We start from the raw sequence: 13,196 nt of genomic DNA, 5'->3' as shown, positions 1-13,196 counted from the left end.
CAAAATGTACACAGATATAAATAAACCCGTGTGTAGCTTAAGTTTTGTTCAAATGTGCAATTAATAAATATTGGAATTATTGTGTGAAGTTTTAAATTTTAGTTGACTGTCAAGGAAAAATTCTAGGGGGTGCCAAATTTATTCTAGGGGGTGCCAGGCACCCCTGGAACCCCCCCCCCCCCCCCTAGCTACGCCAATGACAGTAATCCTCGGTAAATCGTATAGCTGAGGACGAAAGCAATAAAATATGTTTTCATTACAAAAAAATATAGTAAGGCTTGCATAGATAGTTGATAACGCGCTAGTTGCATTAACATTCCCATCGAATGAGTGACCCACATTGCAACTCCGATGGAATTTCAATGCCCTGGAACATTTCCCTTTGGTCATCACAATCGAATCAAAACTGTTCCATTTTCTATAAAATTTATTTGTTATTATTGCTCCGGTATTTACAACAAACAGCACTGCACAAGCATTAGCCAGTACGGTAGTTACGGAAATGTCAATGTTGCGCCCGCGCAGCAAACTGGTGATAGAGAGATAGAGCGAAGATTAGAACCATCTGAGCCAACTTCTGGTCGGTATTACATCAGTTATTCTGTGCCTGCACGAGCTTCCCAACTGCGTCGTCCACGTTGCGACGAAGGCCGGTTCTCCTCCGTCTTATTCTCTGAGAGGAGCAAGATCAAGACCCGGCGGCGGGTGCGTGGTGCACTATTGAATCGCTGCAGTCATGCGCAAAGGTAATCTGATAACGCCGGGGGAACCGCTCGTCCCTCGTCTGGCCGCGCAGTGCTGCAATAGGGCGATAGGAGATGCTTCGCAGAGTGTATGATGTGTTGTTTTAATCCTATCTCGATGGGGGATGCAATTCTACTATTTACACACAAATGGGTGCATGCGTTGTCGGTATGTGTATAATCAATACAATAAATAGTTGCGTCGTAGGACGCGATTTACTTTCTCCGCTTCGACCGGAAAATCCCTCGAAGCCGTCGTCGTTGTCGTTGATTAGTTAAAATCTGAGGTTAAACTTGATCACAGCTTATTTGAGCTATTCCCACGACACAGTCCACAGTGTCGCTGTTCAGGACGGTTGACTTATCATGCGTAGAACTACGCCGCTGGCGTCATCGGCTCCTCCCGTCGACGTTGCAATCGTCGGTATCGAAATGATCGTTGACGTGCCGTTCGTCACTATGGTTGAGCCATTCACGGTGCCGTCAATTTCACAGATTCCGCTTTCCAGAGCTTCGAAGGCTAAATAGCACGAAGTCAGTAGGGCCACCAAGCACAGTATCCAGTACAGCGAGAAGCAGATGTACCGGACACGGTTCCAGAAGGGATCCTCGATGTATTTGGCCAGTTGTTCCTTGGTCAGGGCATACGAGTCACTGAAATGATTGGGAGGAGGAAAAAACAAGAACGATTTTATTACGACATTTGTTTCGAGGAGATAATGCACGGTCCGTAACGAGAAACGCAGATTGAGTTCAATCACGTGTTTGGTAAGCCACAATCGCGCACTCGCGCGCGCCAGACGATGGGATCATCGACGTCGGTGGCACAGTGGGAAAAGGTGCTGGTCAAAATTCAAGGTCAATTTACAACACTTGTTACAAGAATTTCAAATATGAGCATCGAGATTTGAACCACATGGAGCTTGTTTGAGGAGGTTGATTTGGATTTGGATTGGGTTTGGATTGGGTTTGGATTGGGTTTGGAATGGATTTGGATTGGATTTGGATTGGATTTGGATTGGATTTGGATTGGATTTGGATTGGATTTGGATTGGATTTGGATTGGATTTGGATTGGATTTGGATTGGATTTGGATTGGATTTGGATTGGATTTGGATTGGATTTGGATTGGTTTTGGATTGGATTTGGATTGGATTTGGATTGGATTTGGATTGGATTTGGATTGGATTTGGATTGGATTTGGATTGGATTTGGATTGGATTTGGATTGGATTTGGATTGGATTTGGATTGGATTTGGATTGGATTTGGATTGGATTTGGATTGGATTTGGATTGGATTTGGATTGGATTTGGATTGGATTTGGATTGGATTTGGATTGGATTTGGATTGGATTTGGATTGGATTTGGATTGGATTTGGATTGGATTTGGATTGGATTTGGATTGGATTTGGATTGGATTTGGATTGGATTTGGATTGGATTTGGATTGGATTTGGATTGGATTTGGATTGGATTTGGATTGGATTTGGATTGGATTTGGATTGGATTTGGATTGGATTTGGATTGGATTTGGATTGGATTTGGATTGGATTTGGATTGGATTTGGATTGGATTTGGATTTACATTGGATTTGGAGTGAATTCTTCCGGTAGTTCCTCCGTGATATCTTCCAGCATGCTTCGGAAAGTTTCTCCAACATTTTTTTTTTCAAATATCCTATTTCTACAGGCATTCTTTCAGATGTTTCACCAATAATCTTTCAAAATATTCTTCCAAAATTCCAAAAAGACCCGCTCGAGTCAAGAAGTTTTCCAAAAAGTAGTTCTCGATCTTTTTTTTTTAGTTTTTCACAGAAGATCCTCTGAATGTTTCTGCAGATGTCCCTGAAAAAATTTGTGAATAAATCCAGACGTCCCTCAAAGAATTCTAAAAATTTTTCAAAAAATTCGTAAAGATCTTTCAAAAGTTTCTTCCCAAAATATTTTGGAAATTTCTCTGAAAACTCTTTCAGATGATCGCCTGGGAATTCTTCCCGGATTTCTTCTGGCAAATCCTCAAAGAATTTCTAAAAAAGTTTCTTCAAAAATTCTTCCAAAAGATCTTCTAGGAATTCTTCTAGGAGTTCTACTGAGAGTTCTTTCAAAAATTCCACCAACATTTCTTTCCAGAAACTTCAGGAGAAATTCATTAAAAACTCCTTAAACTTCTTCTGGGAATTCTACCAGAAATTCCTTGAAGAATTCTTCAGAACGTTACTCCGGAAACTCTTCCAGTTGATACATGAAGGTAACTTCGCAAGTTTTTCCGAGAATTCTATCAGAAGTACTTCAGAGAGTTTTTTCAAAAGTTTTTCTCTGGAATTCTTCCATCATGTTCTTCCGAGAAATCTTTCAGAAGTACTTTGAAGAGCTTGTGCAGAATTTTCTCTTTAAGTTCTTCCAGAAGTGGTTCTGATACAGTGACCCCACACCGATGAATCACCTTAATTTTGTACACTATTTATGAATCACCACGTTAATCAAATGAGTGATCCATAAACTGTGGTCATTTTTGCGATTCATAAATTGTGGGGTCACTGTAATTCTTCCAGCAAGTCTTTTGATAATTCTTCAAGGTGTTGTTCTGGGAATTCTTGCAGTAATTACTGTGAATATTTTTAGGTGTTCCTATGGGAATACTTCTAAGGGTTATTTCCGAAAAATTTTCCAGAAGTTTTCTTCGGTAATTCTTCCTGACGTTCCTCCGAAATGTCTTCCCCGACTTCGCATTTGCCTTGTTTTGTTTTGCACGGCGGAGAATGGAATGTTATTGTAACATTTTGGCCATGAAACTTCCACTGATACCCCATAGTGCGACGATGACATGCGGAAGCAGCGAAAGCGTGGATCGCATTACATACGTACAATGTAGGTTCTACGTACATACTAGGTCTTGGTGTGTTGTGCTGCTACCGACTGACTGTTTACTATTATCAGCATCCGCACCGGACCATGGAAACTGCGGTGCGAAACCGCGAATTTTCGGGGGTTCAACATTTTTTAACGGCATTGAACTTGACCCGGCGCACTCGCGGGGTGGCTGAGCAACAAAGGCTTGTTGTATTGCTGCGGCGACAGCAGAGTAATCAACCAGTAAAACTGTTATTGCCGATGGAAAGACAAAATTCGCATTTCACACGTCATTTGAAATTCCTCGTTCGTTCGATTTTAAGGGACTGTCGTCAGTGAGATCATCTCTGTCGTTCATTACGTACGAGTATTGAACGGTTGTTGTGCGTCGCCGTGCCATGCCACTCGAAGTAATGTTGTAATCAATAATTGTTGAAAGGTTTGAAACAGCAACGACAGATGCGCATTTGTTAAGCCGATAACGGCAGGGCGGTAAAGATAAAGGATAAGTAGCTAACATTGCATTGGTCGTTCTGTGGGTGGCGGCGGGAGAAAATCACGTGGTAGCCTATGGAAGGGTTGTCCGTACCATGCTTGGTGCATCATCATAGATAGAGAACGCCGATATGCTTCGATGAACTGCCTACTAAACTAAATACGAGACACAATCCTTAAAATAACTCAAAATTCTCGGTGGAACTCCTGAACAAGTTCCTGAAAACACTTCTAAAAAGAATACAGGGGGCCCTTCCGAAAGAACTTCTGAATGAATTGTAGGAGGAACATTCCCGGAGGAGCTTCTGGAGCATTTCCTGAAACAACGGACTGAAGAACTACCAGAAGAATTGCTGCAAGAACTATCAGAACCACTTCTGGGAGAGCATAACGAGGAACATCTGGACAAACTCTTTGATGTACCTGTGAATGATCTTCCGGTGGAACATATTGGAATTCTTGAGAACTTTTGGGAAAACGGGAAAACTCTCTTTAGAAAATTCCCGGAAGAACTTGTGAAAGAAGTTTCGAGAAAGTACTGGAAGAGCTTCCGGAGCAACACTCTGGAGAATTTCCTCTCTGTGCAATTCTAGAAGAATTCCCAGAGGAAATTTTGGAACAATTTTTGGAGATACGCTCTGAAGATTTCCAAAGCAACTCCTGTGATCATTCTCATAACCTCTACGGAACTTCTAGAAGAATTCCCGCATACATAACTGAAAGATTTAACGAAGAAACATTTTAAAAATTCAGTGTAGGGGAGCGTCCATAAATTACGTCACGCATTAACGGGGGAGGGGGGGTTCAGCAAAGTGTGACGACCCATACAAAACATTCAGAGGTTCCATACAAAAAGGGTGACATAGGGGGGAGGGGGGGTTGAAAATGCCCAATTTTTGCGTGACGTAATTTATGGACGTTCCCTAGAAGCTACCGGAAAAAAATGCCAGAAGAAATGCGGGTGAACTCCTGAATGAGTTTTCCGAGAAAATTCCAAAAGAATTTGCAGAAGAACTTTTGAAAGATTTTAAAATAGCTTCGGACGATTGTCTAACACTCCTAAAGAGCTGGATTAATTACACTAGTTTACAAAATAAAACGAAAGTCGTGAACTTCTGTCAACGGCCAAAATTTTTGAAGCAAAATTTAGCGCTGATTTCTAAACCGACCTTCAAAAAATATTAAGTAGAACAGTTTTCGAGTTTTAGCTCAATATCGAGTTTTACAACTTTTGAAAATATGAAATTTACTAAAATTCAAACATCTTGCGTTTTGTTTAACCGATTTTAAATCTTTTTCCATAAATAAAAAGCTGAATTTAATACCATTCGATCATCTGAATGTAGGTTTTGCGTCAGATTGATGAAATTTAAGATATTGGCGAGTTTCAGGGACGATCTTCTTAAATTTTAGAAAAATTTCCAAAATTATTTGAAGAAATGTATTTTTTTCAATAAGAAAAAAAAACAATTAGAAAATTCTTTCTCACTGTTTATTTGACATATCGTATGTAGGCGAGTTTAAGTAAAAAATTCAGCTCAATCGGAGCATTGATTACGGAGAATGAAATATTTAAAGTGGGCGACTTTGTTTAAAAATAGAACAAAAATCAATTTCAAATCATCAACCTGTGTGGAAAGTCGATAAAGTAACCGCTCTACTCTACTATATTTTTCTTCTTTCGCATTTTCGAACTCAGGGCATGATTCTACACCAAAAATGATTATCAACTTACCGAGTTCAAAAATACTGTAGTAAACTAGTGTTAATATATTAATAGTTTTAAAAAAAAAAGACGCGGACACCGTCTTCAGCCAGAGGCTGCACAGACTGAATGAAACTTAAACACTAGACAAGGGACACACGGAGCATGCACCAGTGGATACGGAGAAGAAACTATTCTCACGAAAAGTTTCATCGCCCGGAGCGGGAATCGAACCCTCACCCCAGAATTTAAGAATTTCTTGGAAAATTTTGTGCGAGCATCCCTAACAAATTTATACCTGCTAGCTTGTACATTCCTGAAGAAATCCTTGGATAAGTCCTGAATCAACTGTTGGAGGAAACTCTCGAGGCAATCCCGGGGGAATTTATGAAGGGATCCCTTGACAATTTGTTGAAAGAATCCCTAAAGTACTTTCTAAAGAAATACCCTCAAAACGTCCAGGAATTTCTGGAAAAAATCCTGGAGGGACTCCTGAACGAACCCCTGGAAGAATCCCAGGAATGATTCCTGGAGGAGCGCATGAAGGAATTCCTGAACGAATTTTTGGAGGAGTTCTTGTAGGAATCACTAGCGGAATTTCCGGTGGAATTTGCGAAGGAATTACTGGGGAATTCATAAATTTCTGGAGGAATCTTTAGAGGAATACCTGGATGGATCCCTGGAGGAATTCTTGGATGAATCTGTAGTGTCTACCTAATGGTTGTGTGCATAGGATATCTACCTACATGGAATACTATTCATGACAGTACCTAAATGTCTAGTTATGATTCATTATGTCTACCTAAGGTAGTATAAATACGGGTGGTCATTGGACCACACAGCAGATACTGCACAAGCCTGGGACTTGTTAACATCTTTAATATTCTTCTTTTGAAGGATATAAAAGAATCCACGGAGGGATTTCTATATGAATCCAAGTAGGATTCCGTAATGGAAGTCTAGAGGAATCCGTGGATGAATTGCTATAGAAGAATTCTGAGAAGAACTTCTGGAAAATGTCTGAAGAAATCACTTCTGAGAAAAACTTCTGGAAAATGTCTGAAGAGATCACTTGTGGAGGAATAAATGCAAGAATTTATGGAGGAACACCTGCAGGAATGCCTGAAGGAATTCTTTAAGGAGTCCTTGCGGGATTTCCTGGAGAAATTATTTGAGGAATCTCTGGAGAAATTTCTGAAAAAAAAACCCTGGATAAATTTCTGTAGGAGTGCCTAAATTCTTGAAGAAGCTCCGAGAATTATTCCTGAGATAAATTCCTGGAACAATGCATGCAGAAGTTGCTGAAGAAATGCCTGGAAGAACTCCAGAAAGAATGCCTAGGGGATGCCTGAAGGAATTCCTGGAAGAATTCCTGGAGAAATCCCTACAGGAGTTCTTGGATGAATCGCTGGAGCCATTTCTAAAGAAATGCATGATAGAACTCCAAGTGGAATCTCTGTAGAAATTTTCAATTGGAAGAACTCCTAGACAAATCGCTGGATGTTCTCCTGCAAAATTCCCCAGAGGAATTTTGACTGGAATCCCTGAGAAATTTTTGAAGAAATCCCTGGAAGAATCTCTGGAGCAACTCCTGGAAGAATACCTGGAGGAATTTCTGAAGGCATCCCAGAAGGATTTGCTGGCAAAATTCCTAAATAATTCCTAGCGGAATTCCAGGAGAAATCCCTAGAGAAATTCTAGGGCGAATCCCTGGAGGAATTCGTGGTGGAATGGATCATTGAAATAACTAAAACGTTCGCTATAAAATAAGCAGATAGCGTTACCGTCGTCATGTGTGTTTGACATAACTCGATTGCTGTCACAATGATAAAGTCCATACACCCGATTCTTTTTTGCACGGGTCGGGTTTTTACAATAACTTAGTCAGTTTTAAACCGATTCTCATGAAATTTTGTTCACATGTAGGCATAGGCACCATTAATACTATCCGAGTACAAAAAATCAAGTCAATTGGTTCAGAATTGAGTGAGTTATAGCAAAAAAATAGATCGGATGTATACGGGGGCTTCTTTGTTTTGATGCGGCAACTGCCAGAAAAGTTTGCTGCAATGATACACACCAGGAGGAATCCTTGGAGAAATCCCTGGATGAACTCGTGGAAAAATCGCATGGGGAATTTTGGAATAATTCCCTGGAGAAATATCTGAAGACAACCCTTGAGGAATTCCAGAAGGAATTCATATAAAATTTTCTGGAGGAATCCTTAAAGGAACTCCTGGAGGAATCTCTGGAAAAAAATCCCTCAGGAATTTCTAGAAAAATTCTTGGAAGAATTCCTGGCAGAATTCCTGGCAGAATTCCTGGAGGAATACCGGGAGGAGTTCCTGAAGGAATGTCCGGGCGAGTTTATGTAGGAATCTGTGGAGGAGTTCCTAGCTGAGTTCTTGGAACAACTCCTGGGGTAATTACTGGAGGAATGTAGAAGTAGTTCCTGAAGGAGTTTCTCGATGAATTCCTCGAAAAATCTCTGGGAGAATTCCTAGAGAAATCCCAGGATTTACTCCTGCAGAAATCCCTAAAGGAATTCTGGGAGGAATCCTTGGAGAAATTTCTGACGAAATCGCTGGAGAAATCCCTGGAAGAACTCCTGGAACTTCTCCTGGAAGAATGCCAGGAGAAAAGCTAGGTTAACTCCTGGAGGAATGCCTGGAGGTATCCTAGAGGAATCATTGGATTCCTGGAGAATTTCTGAAAGCATCCCTGGAGGATTTTCTGGAGAAGTTTCTGGAGCAATTCCTGGATAAAATCCTAGAGGGATTCCAGGAAGAATTGCTGGAGAAATTCTTGGATGTATCCTTGGAGGAATTCATGATGGGATCCATGTAAGATTTCAAAAGCAATCCCTGGAGAAATTCCTGGAAGAATTTCTGGAGCAATCCCTAGATGAATTCGTGGGAAAATCCCTAGAGAAATTTTGAGAGGAATTCCTCGACAAATTTCACAAAAAAAATCCTTCGAAGAATTCCTGGAAGAATTCCTAGAACAAAAAACTGGACGAATTCCTGAAGGAAATTCTGGATAAATTTTTGAAGGAATCCCTGGATTTTTTCCTGGAGAAATTTGTGGAGGACTTACTGGCAGAATTTCTGGGTGAATTCTTGGAGCAGTTAATGCAGGAGTCCCTCGATGAATTCCTGGTGGAATGCCTGGAGGAATTCCAGGAGGATTTCCTGGATCACTTATTGGAGGAATTCCTAGAGGAGATCCTGGTATAATTCTCGCAGGAATGCCTGGAGCAATTCCTGGAGGAATCCCTAGCGGAATCCTTGAAGGAATTCCTGGAGAAAATCTCTGAAAGAAAACCTGGAGGGAGTTCTAGACAAAACTCTGGAGGATACCTGGCAATTATTTTCGGAAGAATCACTGGAGGAATCCCTGAAATATTTGTTTTAATTTTTATTTATTCATTTTGTCAACCGACGCACAGTGGGAAAAAATATGTATAAAACGCGAATAAATTCAATATCTCTGTTAGGAGTGGATGGATTCGAATGAATTTTAGACACAAACTGTAAAAATTTCTTTAGTTTCAGATAAAGAGGGTGTCATTCGCCGCACGATGATGGAAATTCGTGTATTGAGCTCGTTTTACCCCACGCTCCCTCTCTCACATCTTTTTGAGAAAATCCTCAACTATTCCAGATTGGCGTGCAAAAGAAATTACTTATTTAACTCGTATTTGTGTTAAAACTTTCATAGTATTGACAATTTAACATAAGGTTGGTCCTGCTATTATAAAGTGCATTCCACTTCGGGTGGATATGCATGTGAAAGTTTAATGAAATAGGGGATATCGGGGTTGTTTGAAGATATTCCAATTTTTAAGGCCGTGCAGTGAACCAAACCAGCTCCATTCGATACTACGGAAGTTTTTACACAAGCACGACTTGAATAAATCATTTATTTTGCACTCCAGGATTTTTCCAAAAAGGTGAAAAAGAAAGAGCGTGGGGTAAAACGGGCCCGATACACTGATTTCCAGCATCGTGCGAAAGAAGCCCGGGAGAATTCCCGGAGGAATCTCTGTAGGAATTCCTGGAAGAGTCCCTAGAAGAATCCCGGAAAGAATTCCCGAAGAAATGGCAGGATCAAATTCTGAAGAAATCCCAAGAGGAGTTCCTGAAGAAATCGCAGAAGGTAGTAATTAAGGAATCGCAGAAGGAATTCCTGAAAAAATTCTGAAGAAATTCCAAGAAGAGTTCATGGAGGAACTTCTGAACGAATCCTTCTAGCAAATCCTGAAAAAATCCTGGAGAAATCCCGGAAGATCCCCAAAAGGAATCCCGAAAGCAATCCCATGAGGAACTCTTAAGGGAATATTTAAACAATTGCTGGAGCAATTCCTGAATGAATTCGGGGTGGAGTTCATGAAGGAACTCCAAAAAGATTTCCTGGAGCAATCCTTGGAGAAGTTTTTAGAATAATCCCCGGAACTGTTCCTGAAAGAATTCCATATTGAATTCCCGAGTGAATCCCTGGAGGAGTTCCTATGGGAGCCCCTGGAGAAATTCCTGCAGAAATTCTTGCAGAATAACTGCAGGAATTCCAAAAGGAACCCCATGTGGAATTCCGGAAGTAATCTCATAAGGGGCTGTTCATAAACCACGTAGACCGAAATTTGGCCACCTCAGACCCCCCCTCCCCCCTCGTAGACTTTTGTCCATACAAAAATTTAGAAATTTGTATGGAGCGTAGACTTTGGTCAAACCCCACCCCCTCCCTCCAAAAAGTCTACGTGGTTTATGAACGGCCCCTAAGGAATTCCTGAGGTAATCTCATGGAAGATTAAAAAAAAATCCTCCAAAAAAAATTGTTAAATTGTTCCCTACTTGAACCAGTTCCAGCATATCCGGAATATTTGGCATGTTTGTTTGGTGATATTCTGTTATTTGATTAAAATTATGCTTCTTGGCGAAACTTTATTTTGGTTTTCGAGAAATACTTTGACAATTACGTATACAATCCTGATGATTAACCTTGGCTTGTTAGGGGAATATCTGTAAGTAAAAAGAAAATGGCGTTAAGTACTGTTTCTCAAGTCAAGTCAAGTACAAGACACTGAAGACGACCTTACAGTTGAGGTCGAAATACGTATCTGTCAAAGGATACAAATTCTTAGTGGAATTCAAAGGAACAGTACTTAACGCGATTTTCTTTTTACTTTCGTATAGGGTAGAAGCTTCAGTTTTGGCCAGCCCGGAGTTTTGGCCATAGTGCGGTTTTCAGCCTGTTACGATCTAAATCGGCAAAAAAATATTTTTTACTAGTAGATTCTAATATAATATGATGATTACAGCTGTAAAAACCAAACATTTTGATTAAAAACTGGAAGAAAAAAATAATTTTCCTTAAAAAATCAGCTCCCATATATCCATTTTGGCCAGGGTGCTTCTAATTTGGCCACTCCCATAAGAAATACACGTGATTGGCCAAAATAGAAACCAAAGCTGAGAATATGGCCAAAACTGCGGCAATGCTTCTATTTTGGCCAGTGCCACTTTTAATGCAAAAATCAAGTATTAGCTTGATTTCTGCATTTTTCTAATAAAGTATAGATCGAAAGCTTTCATTTAACACATTGGTAGTTTTCATTGGATTATTGGTTAATTTTATAAAAATGATTTCCCTAAGACTGGCCAAAACCGGTGCCCGCACCCTACAATCCTTTTTTTTAAGAATATGTAGTTTATTTCATGAGATATTTGCTGAAACTCTGAATTATTGAGTTGACTCAAATTGAAAGAAATAGCGACCAGGAGGGGGGGGGGGGGGGGGGTCATGGTCCCTTGCCCCCCTCTGGCTACTCCAATGCTTGGTGGTGATAGTAGAAGAACGAATGCGAATTGGATGGATCGGTGGACGAGGTCTACGTCTATTCCTTGTATGGGACGGAAGATCCTGTAAAAGCAGCAACTGGCGTTCTGCGACTCCCGGTGGATAAACTGACCGTCCTGGAAGTAGCAGCCATGCGGATCGGGGAATGTTCAGGACGATGCTGTATTACCCCGTTTTCCCCTTAGGAAGGGTCTTCAGGTCTTCAGCGAGAATTCTAAGGTTAACGACAGCGAAACCAAACCCAAAATATCTCTTTACGAATCTGCCAAAATAAAACCAAAAAATCTACCGTAGATCGTGTCAGGATTATTTTTGATTATTTTAATCAAACAAAGTAGAAGAAAGGTAGCAGAACGGAGTATAGCAAGGTCGACAGTATTCAGTGTTCTAATTTAGGTTCGAATAACAATAAATAACCTCCATACAAAATGAAGATTAGTATCCCATCTATACAAAAATAAAGGTCAGTACCATTGTTGCCATTGGCCGAGTAACATTCACAAAAGCACGCACATTATCACGCAATGAGCAGCACCTTATACACCTGTTTGGTACGGGATTCAACAGGGTGATTAACTCACCATCGCAGCCAACAATTTACCGTAGATTACCCTGCGTGACAACCACTTTCGGTTTGTTGTGTTCCGATTACTATCGCTGCTGATAAGAAATCGCTATCACAGCCCATCTGCCCCACCACTATCACACTATCATCCAGCAATAAACCCACCAAGCCCTCGCGGTTATCACTTCCAGCTCGCGCCTTTCGTTCGGTCTGTATATGCACTGCACGCACAATCGATGATCCGAAAACACGTGTTGAACTCATTTTCCACGGTCACCGTTGCAAGACACTTACTATTCCTGAAGTATGCTGTCGCTGGTGTTGTTGTTGAGGTCCTCCTGGGGCATCGGGATCACGTACGACTTCTGGTACTCCTTGGGCAGCAACCGAGTTTTCTCGTTGATGGTCATTTTGGTCGAAGTTTTCGATTAGGCTAAACCGTCCGTGTAAAATAGAGTTCGGGATATTCGCGATCTTTTTGTTTCAAGTTTCAAGCACAACTGATCACCGGCTGGACAATGGCTGGAAATTTTATACCGACTAAGTACAACTGACCGAATGGGATAGAAGGTATACAGACAGACAGCCCGACGGGGAGAGTAGCTGAGCGAGATTAGATCCCGCCTTGGTCGTAGCTAAGGCTGTGACCATAGTGGGTAAGGTGAGATGCGATCGGATGCGATAAGTTATGAGATGAGAAGAGGGATGTTTGATAGGCCATAGTGCATGAGGTTTTCAATGAGGGTGCGCATGTTGTTTTCACATCCTTTTTCGCCTATTTCGTGCGCATCAACGACTCGCGTGATTTGATCGATGAAGTCGTTTGTATGTTGAAGCGCTTCTTTGGATGTGGGTAGTGAAATGATCGTTTCATCTATAAGAGCGGAAAGATAACACGCACCCGCTTATTGTTTTGCGCGGGCCTTTTTTTTGCTATAACTTAGTAGTTTTGATCCTGTTGCAATAGCAAAAACCGACCAGTT

General features: G+C 41.0%; 1 protein-coding gene across 1 annotated transcript; it reads right to left on the bottom strand.

The window, feature by feature from the left end:
* Positions 1–356: 356 nt before the first annotated feature.
* LOC115269323 (uncharacterized) lies at positions 357–12,825 on the bottom strand. The gene is made up of 2 exons (XM_062847096.1): positions 12,508–12,825; positions 357–1,397 (listed from the first exon to the last, which is right to left on the bottom strand). Exons 1-2 carry the CDS (start codon positions 12,621–12,623, stop codon positions 1,091–1,093), a joined length of 423 nt encoding a protein of 140 aa, XP_062703080.1. The 5' UTR covers positions 12,624–12,825; the 3' UTR covers positions 357–1,090.
* Positions 12,826–13,196: the final 371 nt, after the last annotated feature.

The sequence above is a fragment of the Aedes albopictus genome, chromosome 1 (genome assembly GCF_035046485.1).
Source record: "Aedes albopictus strain Foshan chromosome 1, AalbF5, whole genome shotgun sequence".
In the NCBI taxonomy this organism is placed as follows: Eukaryota; Metazoa; Arthropoda; class Insecta; order Diptera; family Culicidae; genus Aedes; species Aedes albopictus.
Note: the sequence above shows the minus strand (reverse complement) of the source record. Positions and strands in the feature narration are given on the sequence as shown.